This window comes from Empidonax traillii, unplaced genomic scaffold (genome assembly GCF_003031625.1).
Source record: "Empidonax traillii isolate 1590-97213 ecotype Southwest subspecies unplaced genomic scaffold, ASM303162v1 scaffold213:size761030, whole genome shotgun sequence".
Lineage (NCBI taxonomy): Eukaryota > Metazoa > Chordata > Aves > Passeriformes > Tyrannidae > Empidonax > Empidonax traillii.
The window spans coordinates 526,736-542,678 of NW_020955406.1; the positions used below are offsets into that span (position 1 = coordinate 526,736).

At 37.3% G+C, this 15,943-nt stretch overlaps 1 protein-coding gene across 7 annotated transcripts in view; it reads right to left on the bottom strand.

Moving 5' to 3' along the window:
- The window catches only part of KLC1 (kinesin light chain 1), a 36,362-nt gene extending 25,393 nt beyond the window's left edge, over positions 1-10,969 (bottom strand). For 6 of the 7 annotated variants that reach the window (XM_027887487.1, XM_027887488.1, XM_027887490.1 and 3 more), the window contains exons 1-2: positions 5,085-5,346; positions 1,674-1,904 (exon numbers count right to left, since the gene is read on the bottom strand). In XM_027887487.1, the coding sequence (XP_027743288.1) occupies positions 1,674-1,904; positions 5,085-5,345 (492 nt within the window). In that variant the 5' untranslated portion in view covers position 5,346. Of the gene's footprint in view, positions 1-1,673; positions 1,905-5,084; positions 5,347-10,958 lie in introns of those variants that run through there. The other variant, XM_027887489.1, reaches the window with a different exon arrangement.
- Positions 10,970-15,943: the final 4,974 nt, after the last annotated feature.

Here is a 15,943-nt window from a genome sequence, read left to right on the forward strand (position 1 = left end):
TTTAGCCATAGAGAGCAGTTACAGATGGGCAATGGAGAGGATTAGGGAGACCTCAATTTCTGGGTACTCAGCTTCTGCACAAATAACTGATTTTGCAATTGTGATCTGTAAGGTTCAAAAAATTTAAAAAACCCACTTGGAAGGAAGTTCATTTCCAATAGTCTCCATCTGGAATTATGTTAATTTCTGCACAGCCCATCAGTATATATTGATTTTAAATATCCAAGTGTATTTTACATAATTCCAAACATAAAACAGAGAAAGAAATCACCCCTCAATCCCATTTGTGGGATTGTGGAGTCTACACAATACAAATAGTTGAAGTTCTCAGAAATGTTAAGCTCAGTAAGGTGAAGACCCAGGAGCAGAACACAATCCTGTTTTTCTGGCTCTCCATCCAACACCTTTTTCCACAGAGGAGGAAAAGCCAACTGCTGCTGTTGGCATCCAAATTCAACGGTGGCAAAGAAGGTGCACTGCAAAAACAGCACATTGATGTGACTACATCTCAGATGGGAAATTCATAATTTTAAGTGTGCAGATTCCAACCTCATCCTGAGTCTATAGAACTGACTATTTCAAAGGCTAACAGCAGACACTGTCCATATGGTTAGTGATGATAAAGATGCTTTGCCTACTCTGACTCTTATTTGCCAATTAAACTTCAAATAATGGTGCTATTTAGGCCATCTGCAGATTACAGTTTGACAGTTAGCACATCAAAATCCCAATATTCCCTCCTCCTGCCACTTTTCTGAACAGGCTTCACTGGCACTATTCAGCTACAAACACCAAATCATGGAACTGAACTGAAAAGTTCTGCTTGCAGCCGACCAAAACAACTTTCACAACTTTCAATATGTTAAAAAGAATTAGTCAAGCAGTCAGTTAAGCATGACTAAACTGCGTATATTTTTAACCATTACATTGCTGAAATAATTAGTTATGAAAAACTGTTCCTTTCAAAACACAGTTGAGACGGTCTGAGCACAAAAAATGAAATCTTTCTCTACAGTGCCATCTAACCGAAGGAAGCAAAACAAAAACATTTTTAAAAGGGCAAATAAATCAGTTTTTTGGGGTTTTTTTTAAGTAATAAGCTGTAAATTAAAGTTGCCTCCAATTTCTCTCTGAGTCTACAGATATGTAACACAATGGGCTTGAAAATGTGTAGATGATCACAATGTCTGACAGGAGGACCTGAAAGGACTACTCTAGTGTAAATTCTCAACAGATGCAAAAGCTACACACTGATTTCACTGAACAAAAATTAAGTATTTTTCCTGCAGTCAAAATAGGTCAAGTCCCCAAGTTATTAAGGATCTTCCATAGCTTACATTCCCCACTTATTTTACCTGCTGAATTTATAGAAGTGAGATTTTGTGTTGGTTCAGTTCTTCGTATTTTTTAAGCTTACATGACAGTAAATGAGTATTTCTGGATTTTGGTCCTCATGTATTTTATTATCTACAGACAGTAAAATATATACTCTCTTAAAATTTAAAAGAACAAACTCTCAGAATCATTCTGCAAACTATGTGACACTGGTACAAGGTAAGAATTTTAATGACAAGTTTATGCTGAAGACAAAATGTACCTGTTACTTCCTGCTAAACAGGCAGATTACAACACATACGTAAATGTAAGGTGCTTTTTACTATACAGCTACTTACTGATGGTGAAATGTCATCGTCGTATTTTTTTAATTGATTCATGAACTCTAGATGTTTCTTTTCTTCCTCCAGCTGAGCCACAGACTGCTCACTTTTCTGTAGTTTCTGCTGTGTATTGGCTAGTTCATCCCGTAGCCACTGATTTTCCTGGCATAGCCGGCGAACCTGAGCACGCAGTTTCTGCTTCTCTGATTCCACTGCATTTAAGTGATTTGACAAGGCCATCATTACCTAAAAAGCAGAAGGTGTCACATGACTTACTTCTCCTAGAATCCAGTCCTGTATTTAACATAAAAGCCTTTTATTATTTAAACCTGTCAGCTGTGAAATCTTGGTAAACATTCACATTTCTCTTCTTTACAGATCTGTTCTCACTCTTCCTTTAAACTCTTTTACCAGTTAAAAATCACGGAATACTTTGGGTTGGAAATGACTTTGAAGATCATCTAGTTCCAATCTCCTGCCATAGGCAGGAACACCTGCCATTAGACCAGGCTGATCAAAGCTCTATCCAATCTGTCCTTTAACACTTCCAAGGATGCAGCACCCACAACTTCTCTGGGCAACCTGTTCCACTCCATGTCCTTGTAAAATTCCCTCTCCATAACTCCTGTAGCCCCTTCAAGTACTGGAAGTAGCTCTAAGGTGTCCCCAGAGACTTCTCTTCTCCAGGCTGAACAATCCCAGCTCTCTCAGCCTGCCTTGAGAGGAGAGGTGCTCCAGCCCTCTGAGTATCGTCATGGCCTCCTCTGGATTTGCACCAACAGGTCCGTGTCCTTCCTATGTTGGGGGTCCTAACCTTGTGGAAATTCTTATTAATGACTGTTTTCCATGCCGCTATCAGAAGTTAAAATTGTTTCAGAATTCCCTGAAAATTAAATACAATCCTAAAATATATGAAAAATTTGAACTAGATTACTCAACTGGAACTACTTGTTCCACTAACATGAAATGGAGCACTTTTAACTTGAAGGATCACAAAAATAACCTAAGAACTAACACAGAGTTCTAATTTAGCAGCTTCCAGGCAGAGGAGGAAATAATTTTTGTGCTTACAGTTCATAAGGATGAACACCTCAGCATAACAATGATACTTCAAAGGGACAGCTATACTACTGAGCTCTAGAAGCGCCAGTGATCACACAATGTATATAAGCACTTTATATTACTTATAAGCTTGAGTGTGCAGACATTCAAACCCAGTCATATTAAGGACAAAAATAGAACAGCCATAAAAGCAGCAGTCTGCTTGGATTGGGGCTTTTTTTGCTAAGCAAAGTTAAATGAAAAAGCAGCTTATTAAATGGAAGCCAAACGCTACCAGCAGAAGATATCATCCCCTCACTGTTTATGCAATCTCCCACTGGCATATGCAGAAGAGCTGACAGCCATCCCAGGAAGCACACCTTGGAAGAGTGGACCACTGGCGAGAATACAAATCTTTTAGATCAGTTTGATGTCCCCAAGTTACTAGTATTTCATCTCCTCAATTTCAGGCTTTTTTTAAAAACAAAGTTACCTTTAAGTGGTTTTAAACTAAGTATTTAATGTGAAACAGATGATGTCCTTAGTGCAAATTTCAAGTGTCAAAAAATTCATCAAGCCTTTAGAAACAACTTTTTCCTATACAGGTAAGAAAAACTCCAGCTATAATTTCCTAACACAAGTCCAAATCTCCAGGCTTCAGCACCCACGTATTTACATATTTACATATCCAGTCTTTTGAATTACTCGGTCTATTCAAACAGTGGCATTTGTAACATCAGACAGTACATTTAGGAAAGTTATGGTAATAAGGTCAACATACTAAAACACTAAACAAGCTACAATGGCAAACTAAAATCTTTTGTAATCTTACTCTCTAGAATTAACTGAAAGGAAAGTCTGATCACTTCTTCAGCAAAGTTAGTTTCATTTTCATGGAAATAACACTTACATCACCAGACCTACATGCATATCACAAAAAAAATCTATAACATATTTCCATTTCTCAATTTAAATAAACAACAACAAAAAATTACTACATTGTTACAACCCAGAGCTGCAGGAAGAGTAGCCTTATCAGGTCTTAGAGCAGTAGTCTGAAGTGTAATTGGTTTCCTAACAAAGGCAGCAAATGAAGACTTCTTGGCTCCTCACCACCACAGTCCACAAAGTACCAGATGAAGCAAACAAGGCAGGAACATCTGCAACTGAGGCTGCTGAATGTTCCAGAGCCAAGAATCAGAACCAAGCTTTTCAGAGTCCCAATCCCACATCAAAGTTAGGAGAGAGAAGTTTTTAATTCGCTCACAGATCTTCTACAAACAACCATTAAGGGTAACTCGACTATTGCAATTTTATTCCATGTATCTTCTGGTATTTCCTCCCAATACAAGGGATCAGAGCTTGTATAACATAATAAGGCCTGACAGTCTGTACCATAATGTCCAGGGCTTCTAAGTCCCCATGTCTGGTAACCCATATTTCATTCTCTCAGTCTCAATTCACCACGATCCAATGTACACAGCTTCCAGATCACCAAGCAATAATAGCTCAATCCAGATGAGAAGCCTGAGCACAGTTATAGACCAGTATAAAGCCTATACTCTACATTAATATAGCCTATTAATATTCTCTACTAATACAGAACCAACACATTGGCATTTTCAACTCCTTTGCCAACACTCTGCCATTTTACACTGGTGACTGTCACATCGCATCATTCCAGGTTTTTGCTCTAGTACAAAATACCCTAAAGTTGTACTGTAAACACAGTCCTGACAACCCAACTGAACATGCATCTTTTCACTCATTTTCTGCACGATACCTTCACTGACCAAGACAGTTCCCAGAAATTAGCTCAGAGTCTTTTCTCTAATGCACCAGGGAAAGTTGTCCAGATTCTGTACTCAATTCTTAACTTTTAAAATGTTTTAGATTCAATTCTGATTTAGTAAAATTTTAATAAGCTTAAGACTTAAGAGTCTTAAGCTCTAGGAGCAGCATGAGTTACTATAAAGAATCTTGGAATCAAGGGAATATAAACACAGAATTTAAGGTTATGCCACAGCTCACAGGTTGAAGTAAATTCATTTATATGTGTGGGACCTCCCTACGCAGTAATTTAGAGTTAACATCTAGAGCTGCTCGAACATTACCTGCCTAATGCTGTGGAAAAGTCCAAACAGAAAATATAAATGTCCCACTGACATGAAGAGGAGCTCAGTTAAGAGCTTCAGTGCTTTAACACTGAATGCACAATTAGTTCAGTAACACAGCAAGACAGACGGTAAATACCCCTTTTAATTAGGGCAGCCTTCCTTAACATACAAGAAAAATGTAAATGTCCCATCACATTACTTATAATACTCAGTAAGGCAAACGCAAATTCTCAAAGTCTGAAAAGCTCTATTTTTACTGCCATTTTACCTGTGCTTCACTAAGGCCAAGCTCCAGCATTTCCAGTGACTTTCGAATCATGTTTGATTTTTCTTCAACCAGATTAGTTTCGTCATCTTTCTTCAAACATTTCAGTGTTTCAAGTAAGCTCTGTAAAATTGAATTGTGTTCATTCTTCAGTGCCTCTAGTCCATTGATCACTTGCTTAGTTTTGGCAATGATTTCATCTTGAGTAAGCTTCTCCAACTTCTCTTCCTTTAAATACACCATTGTGGACATGTTTTCATACATTCTGAAACGGAAGAGTACAGTAGTTAATACAAAAGTAAAAATAAAATAAGTCATTCTCTCTAAATGAATAAAGTTTTCTTTTAAGAAGTCATTTAAACAAACAAATTTGAAATGTTATACTCAGAATGCAATGATATTTGTGCACAATTTTTACAATGATTTAAGTCCTAGGTTTGAACAGTGTTTCAAGTTTTACAGTTTCTACTTCCAGACTTAATATTAACACTCATTCACGAATCAGACAACACCACATAATAAAATGCAGACTACAGCATGGCAGAAGAATTTCTAACAAGCACTGAACAACAGGGCTGCACCTCCAGGATTCTTGTTTGTGGAAGAACTGGTACAAAAGTAGCTGGTGTATAAAATATACACTTTAATAAATACAGCTATTTGCAGATGCTGCTGATCTACAACTCTAAAAATAACCACAAAATAGAGCTTGAAGAATTCGAAGAAATACCATCCAGCCCTCTAAAAGGGTTGATCAATCAATTATGAGAAAAAAGTTATCCTTTTCCAGTAAAAAGGAAACAACCTCTTCATCCTTTCCTAAGGCTACAAAAACTGTTATGACTACATGTTTTCCCTCCAAGACTATTTTACACTCATTATTGTAACTCTACAGTTACACACAGACATTCAGCTGCCCCCAGGTCTAGATGCAGCTGTTTTGATCGAGATGCAACAGCTGTCTCATGCTGGAAAAAGTAGTTTGTGTAACACAACCCTTGCGAGAAACATTTCACTGTGCTATTTTGTCAGTACCTTTTGCCCTACATTAAGGATAGCAAATTTCTGAATGTTTGTCAACATCTCTACCAAATGCAAATGAAGATCCAAAAAAGTTTAGAAACTCAGGTAACTTAGCATGCACGCTGTTACTGAAGGGACAAACAAGTACAACAATGTAAAAATGCAAAGAGAAGACAGGTAAATAATTTGACCTTTTTTAAATGTCATCAGAAAAATGTTCTATAATGAAAATAAAGAGAACAGAGAACTGAGAAATTACTCCTTTACACTTTATGTACTTGTATCTCTGAGTGAACTAGGAAGTATAAATTAGAATGAAATAGGAAAGATTTTCAAGAGCATTAAATTATCACATCTATGCGAAGACACTTGGGGACTGATAAACTAACATTTAATATTAGTTAAACTGTATTAAAACTGAAAAGAGTCTAGTTTTGGAATAAAAAAAATTACATCCATTTAAATATTGAATTAAAACTGCTATAAGGAACATGCATATATGCACATCATGACAACAGCCAGAGGATGTCCTCTTATGCACTTGTATTACATTAAAAATAAAAGACTGTTCCTTCTGTTTATATGTACTCAAATTACCCTCTCTGCTCTGATCTCCTGCAATGCAATACCCAAAAGGTACACACCCCTTTGTCCCAGAAAGAAAAATCTGTACAAGACACTGGTTTATTTTGTAATAATCTACTGTCTCTAAACACAGTTAATTTGGGAAAGCAGTGAATTTTGTTTTACCCCAGTTGAATACAAGAACTTCATATTCACATGTAAATGAATATGGAGCATGTAAATCTGCATAAACCAGCTAATCTAGCATGACAGAAGAAATTAACTCATGAAAACCTGATGAGGAGAATGATTTTTACACATTTCCCATTTATAACCTGAGAACTATTACCACAACGCTTAAAAGACAGATTTTAAGCACATACTCTCTAGAGCTGTGTAGAAAAATTAACTGCAATTTAATGTGGGCCAAATTTGTAAATAAATGCTTTTAACACCCACAATCATATAAGAAATTGTTATTGATTGTGTTAACTTCAGCATACAGCTCAACTTTAATTACCTTTGGTAATTTCCCACCTGAATGCAAAGAACCAAACTTTTGATTACAAGGAAATAAAACCAACAGAGAACATCTACTGAAGTGACTATCTGTGTGTACCCCGTGAACAACTCCTGCATGCCTCAGTATATTATGTCATTCTACAGCAAAGATAAAAAGCAAGTGTGTCCATGTATAGTTATTATGCATGTACATACGCTGTTTTTAAAAAAATTACATATTTTAAACACCAGAGTAGAAATAAAATGAATTTTAAGCAGTGAATACCAATAAATTAGCACCCACTCACTGTTACACAAAACCCAGAAACTAATGCCAAGAATTACATTAGGCCTTGTGATGGCCATATATTCATAAAGAAAGAATGAAATAGCCTGAAAAGTAAACACCTGTGTGACATATGAAATCCAGCCAAAACATACATCTGTGTGCACAGTTACAGCTAAGACATGAAATCAGGACACTGATTTGTTACTGTAAGGAAAAAAAGGTTGTCAGATCAGGTCCACAGCCCTGGCTAAATACACTGAAGCGGCGATTAAGGAAGGCTAAGCAGCACAGCAGCTTTTGAAGAGAGGAAACCCCATGGGGCAAAAATATACTTAAAAGCATCCCAGCAGCAGACCTGCTTTACTAATATGTGCTAAGTCTGGTGTGCCAGATTTTTTTAGCCACCTCATTCCAAACCAAATGCAGCTGAAAGCTTCCTCTGCCTCAGCAAACCACGCTGGAGCTGGAGTCAAGTCAAGAGCTGCATCAAGACACAGACTGACCTGAAGGTCCATCCAGCCTGGAGAACGATTTTTAAGTCTCCTCTGCTTAAAACTGTTAAAATCCCAATCTCTTCTGCTGACAGGGATACATCTTTCGGCATAGGTTTTGTAGGGTGTCTGTTTAAATGACCTCCGCATAAAACACCACAGAAAATTTGGACATTGCTGTTCAGAGTTTCACAGATTGTGTTTGGGAGAATAATTTAGAAAACAGGAGGATAACAAACATGTTATTTGTCATGCTATCAGATCTGATTCTTTGTAGGAGTAAAATGAATAAATATCCTTTAGGAGTAGCATGAAGGTGTGATGGTATTTCCATTATTTTTTACATATATTTTACAAAAGATAATTCCCTATTCATGAAGCAGCATATGTTAATACATAACCATACTACTAGATTTGCATACCCCGAGGTAGCAAACCCCATAAAGGAAGACAACAAATTTAAGTTTGTATGTAGGATGTATACAGAGGAAAAGAGAAAAAATGTACCCCTGCCTTCCCACTGTTACTTTTCAAAAAATGTTAACTCTTTCTTCCTATACTTTTTCCCTAGAGAAGAAAAAGGGCATAGACAAAGGCTTCTTAAGCTCCTGTCAGTTTTACCCTGGCACTGAAAATTTTACCTGTTATAAGGCAGGAATTACAGATTAAAATACTATTTTTTAACTCAGTGTACAATTGAAAACAAAACAAAGAATTAAGATGCAGAAAGGTTCATTTGGGAAACAGAATTTTGGATGACAAAAAAACGTAAAGCAGCCAGAGTTAAAAACTCGCCTGCTGGCTTAAGAAATTTACATCTCTAACTAAGTATGTGCCTAGGTAAATCTTGAGTATTACCTTCCTTGTTTGTTTTCGACAACATAGACTTTACTGAAGTACAAAAGTAACTTAGTGCTTCCCAACACTTTTTTTTTTTTTTAAATCAACCAACCTTATTAAACCACATAAAAATTAATTAACTTTGACAGATCAACATAAAAAGCCCTGCAATGACACCTACTAAAGAAGTTTCCACAAAACGTTGCAACATAAACTCAAATCAAAGAAATGGATTGAGAACAGCAAGAATATGAACCAAAGAAAGCACAAAGGAAGCAGAGTCAAGCCTCCTGTCTTTCAGTCGTGTAACCAGTGGGATAATCCCATCATATACAAACGACTTAAGTGGCTGTTATCTCTAATCAGTTTAAGTATTTTGTTATTCATAAAACTTTAATAACGACTGCACATCAAATGCTGACATCACAATTTGTGCCTAAATTCTCCTGCGGACATACGCACATCATAACTAGCTACTTAAGCTCTCCAACTCATATTTAAGGATCTCTTAAATATAAATAGGTTTTCCTACTCAGCTACTTTTAAAGAAGTGTCATTTTCCTGTAGATCACCTCAAAATATTCAAACATATGAATCCCTCTTTGCGTAGGAAAACTTATCAAGGAAGAATTTTATTCTAAAAAATCTATAAGATTTTTTTTCCTTGTCTAAAGATTAGTACAGATCCTAAAGAAAAATAAACAAAACCATTCCAGTTGTTGGTTCTCTTTTTTTTTCCTTGTGATGAACCCTAAGGATTCCCTCTCTCTGTATTGATATTTTCATTATTTAATAGGTTTCAAGTACTAAAAGCTTGGGAAATAAATTTTTAATTTATCTAGTGTCTGATCATTATTACTTCAAAACACAATTTAAAATAAATAAATTTCAAACCCCTTAAAGTCTAAACTGCTGTGTCAAGCTAAATTCTCCCTAGACTTCTTCCTCTGAATATACAGTTAGCAAGCAGTATAGCTGAGAATTACAGAATAATGTGTTTGCATAAAAGAAAGAGTAAATCATCTTCCTAGCAGTAAAAGCTGCTACAAGACTCTGTCTCCAGCCATGCCGGTCATCTACATGCACTGTAAATTCCACACAGTTACAGTATATACTAATTTGAGCTTTTTGTATCTCTAATATGTACCTATCAGGTCTCTGTTTTGTAACAATAATCAGTCTTTTCAGGGCTTTTAACCCTAATTTCACTCTTATTTTCCCTTAATTAAATGGCAAGGCTCAGCGCCCTACATCTGCCATGTGCTTGCTTCAATTCTGTATGAGCTGCAAATTACAAATCATTAATTCCCCGCTCAGAACAAGAACACGTCTCATTACATCATGGAACGCACCATCTTCAAATACTGCGGAGCTGCTTCAACTAGTAATCTTCATAATGTGGAAAACTGCCTTCTCAAACAATCCTCAAAACATCACAGGCCTTGCAAGCACAACAAGAAAATCACCAACAAAGGCAAGAGATGAAAAACAGTCTGTGGAGGGACTGAGTCGTGTGTCAAACACTGCATTAACTGCACTCTTCCCTAAAGCAACCCAGCCAAACGCAGAAATGACAAGGATGAATCACCCTCGGATTCCTTTCAAACACTTAGAAAGGTGTTTGTCAAAGGACTCGGATAACAAGCACTCTGGTTTGAACATATTTCTGTTATCGTTTACAGTCAGGAATCTCCAAGTCTGAGGGAGCAATGATCACTTTCATTTTTTTTTAATATAAGATGTTAATTTCTCTTTCTCTGTGAGCCTATTTCTGCCATCCCAAGTCACACTCCCATACATAAGGAAATTTATAATCTTTCTCTTTTTTGTTTGATTTGCCTTTATTTTATTCCAATACATTACCTCTAACCCCCCAAAAGAATCAAAGAAGTTTTTTCCTCTTGACATATTCAGGACTGTAGCTTTACTGCCAGTCCTATCCATCCATCCATCACTCTTTGCATCATCTATATTTGAATTGACATAGAATAGAAAATCTGGAACTGCAAACAGCGTCCTGATGGAGGTCAGACTGAAGGCACACTCGCTGACCCAGTTCTATAAAGAGAATACTGCTGCACTTCTGCACTGCCTCAGGTTTCCAAGTATGTGATCTCAGAAAGCACCTTCACAGTTTAGCACTCAGGTAACACACGCTACATTAAAAACCACTCGGTGAGGACGATTAGCAACACATACTGGAGGCTGTGAATCACTGACCAGAAGCAGGTGAGAAGACGGAGCTGCACATGACTACCAACCAACATGAAGCTACACAGCAATGGCCCCTCTACCAAGGGGAGTCACTTTTCTGTGCCAACATCCTGCTAATAAGTATCTGAATTTTAAAAAAATCTTACCATGTTCCCTCTGTCAGCCTTCAACTTGGAGCTAACACTGAACGCAGAAGTCTGACCCACTACTTGGTTTAAAAAGAAAGTATGCAAGGTAAATACTACAACAGGGTCATCTGTGGTCCTTTCATGTCAAGGGCACGTATGCCAGGAAAAGCTCAGAATCACATTCATAATCTGACCTATAACCCTTACCACCATAAGATGTTTGTGCTGGTAGGCAAACTGGACATTCATATATTGCAAAGTTTTAGCATTTTAAAGTTAAGTCCACCAATTTCTGAAGAAACACCCAATATGCAGAGGCCAGTCTGACTAAAAAGGGTAAAACACCAGAAAACTTGAATACAGGCAGAGATTTCCTCCAGACTAACAGGGGTGTTGCTTTTCTGTCAAGACTGCCAGCAGCAGCCTACTCTCCACATGGCATCAGTGGGAAGAGGCTGCACCACAACATCATCCATCTCCGAAAGAACACTATGCCAGGCTCTGGGAAACCCCAATGGTTATCAATAAGCCCATGCACTGCATTAAACTATGTTTAAGTGAAGAGGATTATGTACTTGTTTAGCTGAAGAACATAAGCCACTGTGCATCTACCTTGATAAATCTCAGAATCTTCTAATGTTGGAGTCTGTCAGAAAAAAAAAAAATTCATATGTTTCAGGGGACATCTTGAGATTCTTTGGAAGATGAAAATATTATTAAGGAGAAAAGCAGGCTAACAAACTATATTTGCTAAGGAAAGAGATGATAGCAAAAATAGCTACAATAAAACCCTTAGCAAGGGTGATGTTGACAATTCCCTTTAAGAAAGCACAAGCTAAGATTTGCACTGCTGAGAAAGTACAAGCTATGAAGATTTGCTCTGCTGCAGAGTCCCTTCATTTAGATTTCTATAGCATGCTCCTTCAACACTAATGATGCATATACTGTTCCTTAGCAATCATACTTGCATTCTTATAGGTAAAAAACTTAACACTATTTTGACATTAATACTTTCGCACATTTCAAGCATAACTGATAAAACCCCTCGAGAATAATTTCAGCCCTCAGCCTGCCTTCTTTTGTAGCAAACTATTTTCATAAAATTACTTCCTGCTGAAATGGTTAATTCAGAAAAAAATCCTCACACAGTATTAAAGTAGTCAGTGACATAAAAGCATTCCGTAACTACACAGATTATTCCTCCTCTTAAAGAAAAGATTATGGTGTCAATCCCTTGACAGTACTGCACTGAATAAACACTAGCTACTAGCTGGCATTTCAATTATCATGATACAGCAAATCTGTATCCTTTTAACTGCAGACAATCCAGATGACCGGGCAATCTATTTCCAAAATCTCTTTTAGATTAAAGCATATCTGGAATTCCATAATGCTGCAAGCCAAATCCCACCTTGCTCTTCCTGCTCACGTACTGCAGCAGACAGAGACCCGCCCATGATGTGACTACCCCACTATTTGTGTAAAACAATCAAGGAGAGTCTTTCTGGCACAGCCCACCAGCTACATTTTACCTTTCTGAAGGCCTAAAAAACAGACAGTTACTAAAATACAAAATAGTAACATCTCCTAGATTCTCTTTTCTCTGAAAGGTGTCACCTGTTTAGATCCTACAATCAGTTCACATCGTATCATAAGCAAGTAAAAACAAAAAAAATTTATTCTCTGTATACATTCTAACCCTTCTGTATACATTCTAAGCCCTTCTAACATCTCAGGTTTCAAATGAAGTTGGGTGTATATTAAGATCCTTCTATGCATTTGTTGTCACATCAAAGATTACTCTTCCTCAAAGCTGAAGCAAGCACAAAAGAAATCTGACAGGCGTGTGTGTGTCTAAGGCAGTTTAGTAGAAACAGTCAGGAGTCCAGAGGAACTGCACTAAAAGCCACACTTTCAAGAAGGTACACCTGATTAACTCTTTCGTTAATTGAAGTAACTATCATCTCTTACAGGCTGGTGGTACATAACTTCCTGGCTCAAAATCTGAAAAAAGATACCTACCCCTCAGACCTGTGGCAAGATCTTTGCTGGAGTTATAAAACACAAACCTCTTTCACTGTTTGGTAGTGTTGGGAAAAGACCTCTACTGCTGATTTTTAAAATTTTAGTTATGTCCATGCAACCTCTGAACATGCACAGGCTGCAAATCGCAAGGTCTCTGAGCCCTTGGAGCAAGGGAGTTGCCTCCTTTCTGTACCACTGCTGTGTCAACAGCAAACAGCGCCTGTTGGGCTCCCTCAAAGCAAGCACTTCCTTAGTGAGGACAAATAAACACTTCCAAGCTGCCACCAATGGACCTCAAGAAAGCAGAGCTTTCTGCCTTCCCTAAAACGCTGACAACATACCAGTCTGGGCCACAGAGGATTTGCCTTCTGCTTATGACAAAAACGCCCACACCTCACTGGGCCATTCTAACAAAATGACCATGACTGTATTAAGAGTAGTTACATAAAAACAGAATAAACGTATTTAAATGCATCAGAAGGTAGAAGCTTAAACACTTAAAAAGCAATTACATTTACCCTTAGTTATTTAAAAACTTGTCATAAGAATCAAACACATCAGGAGAAATCAAGGCTAATTGTTCAAAATATTGTATTGTAGTTTAGTATTTTGTAGTTACAAAGACATGCTTCATAAATTATGTACATTAAGGGGATTGAAGGGAAATTCTGTATTTTTAAATACATACTGTCAAGACAGTTTGTGTTACAAATCCATCATCACTATCAAATTCCACAGTTTCTCCCTCAATATTCCATGAATCTACATTTATTTCTGTGGGAAAATGGCACTTGGCTCTTCATGGACTTGCCAACTCATGCAACCAACTTCAGTGAATCCTGCTAAGTGTCTTGGTAAGACGGATTCTAGCTCGTGAGAGAGTCTGACTGAGCCTGGGATAGAGGAGTACAGTAAAACCAAAAGTGTTTTCAAAGCTATTTTTCTTGGAATTTCAAGCTGTCAGTAGTATACACAAAACAGTTTTTGAGCTCGCCTCTAGTTCTTTCATTTTGCAGAGTTATTTTTGGACAAGAACTGCTTTATTGACCAATGAAAGTAAGCATCCATTTACGTTATCTATTTATCTAAGCTCTAAATAGCACTTAGGTAAAAGCACAGGAATGTTCCCATCAAATCAGACTTCCATAACACATTAAAAACTCCATCAGCTACCACTTACTAACATCAGATCTATAATCTTAACCAAATCTACTTTTTATAGCATACCTAAAAACACCTAAAAAATGCATTCAGGAAGGGCAGGGAGGGCCACATCTTGTCTCATATCATTGGAATTATGTGGGAAACTTTGCTGACAATTTACTCTGAGTACAGATTACGTTGCTTTTACACGCTTGAGGACATCAAAGAGAAGGGTTATTTGAACTGAAACAAGAAAACCAGCAATTTCTTCTGCAGACATAAAAGGAACATTCACTAACATTGTTTCAGCACACACTAGTCTTTAGGTTGAACAAGTCCTTAAATCTGGTTTTGAAGCTATCTAATAGTTTACACTTTAAGATGCACAAATTGTGCAGGGTCTTCCTTCAAGCTTTAGGAAGAACAGCCTCCTCCTGCTTATCCTTCTATTAAAAAAAAAAGAAATACAAAACCACTAACCTAATTCTTACAAAATTACTACAGAAAAAGTTTCACAATTAAATTGTTCTAGCATTAATATTAAGAGGAAATGAATGCTATCCCATTAAATATATCAAATTGATACTTTTGATGGCAATCACCAATTATCAGACTCTTTTTTTTTATACCTTACATACTTAATTTCATAGAAATCATAGCTAATGATGCAATCATTTAGAAAAAGAACCTCGTATCACTCACTATTTCTTACCTACTACTGCAGAGAGCTGATTTAGCTGTGGGGTTGGAAATAATTTCCTTTTAAGTACTGCATAATCTTCAGGGCTTACTCAGATGGTCTGAACTCTACTGAGCCAGGACGTACAGCAAGCCCTTACCCAGCATTTAACACATGTGCCTTGTGTGCACTCACACCTGAGGACCAAACCACAATTCCAGCCCCCTTTCCAGTGATCTTTCACATTCACGATTTATCTTCGCTAGTGCTGGGCACTGGGTGACCCTTTGGGACTTGTGAAATCCTCGCTGTGGTAACACCACTACTGTGGCAGTTCCCAACACCCTGCTGCAGCACAACACTCTTCTGGTGGACTGACACAGAACAAGAGCACACACTAACTGGAAAATAAACACAAAAGAAGTTTCAAGTTACATTTTTGTGTTATTTCTTAAACCATCTCGCTTGGATAAAGGGGTTTTGAAAGCATCCTCCTCCGAAGGGTGGCAGAACAGTGGCTTCCTAAAACAGCTGTGCCATTAAAAGCACCATATCATGTGCTGGCAAGTATTGCTTCGTGTGCAGCCAGACTACAGGCTGAGAGAAAAAAAAAAGGAAAAGAAAATAGAGTCAGCAAGCATATTTTCAGGTCATTTGTTATCGTAACAAATGGGTGGGGATCAAAACTCAATGGCCACACAAACTACCAGCAGTCACTGTAATTCAAACCCCACTGGCTGCTGCTTTCAAAACTGTGCTGTGCATCTTTGCTCCCCACCTGCATTCTGCATATACTCCAACCTCAAGAAATTTTTTCTTAAGTTAAATGATTTATTTTAACAACAATAATTTTAAGTGTGTGTTAGAATCAACATGCAGGATGTAATCTTTACTTAAATTACTTAAAAGTACTGGGAGAGAAATTGATACTAACTGAATAAAAATATTTAAAAGCAGAGTAATTG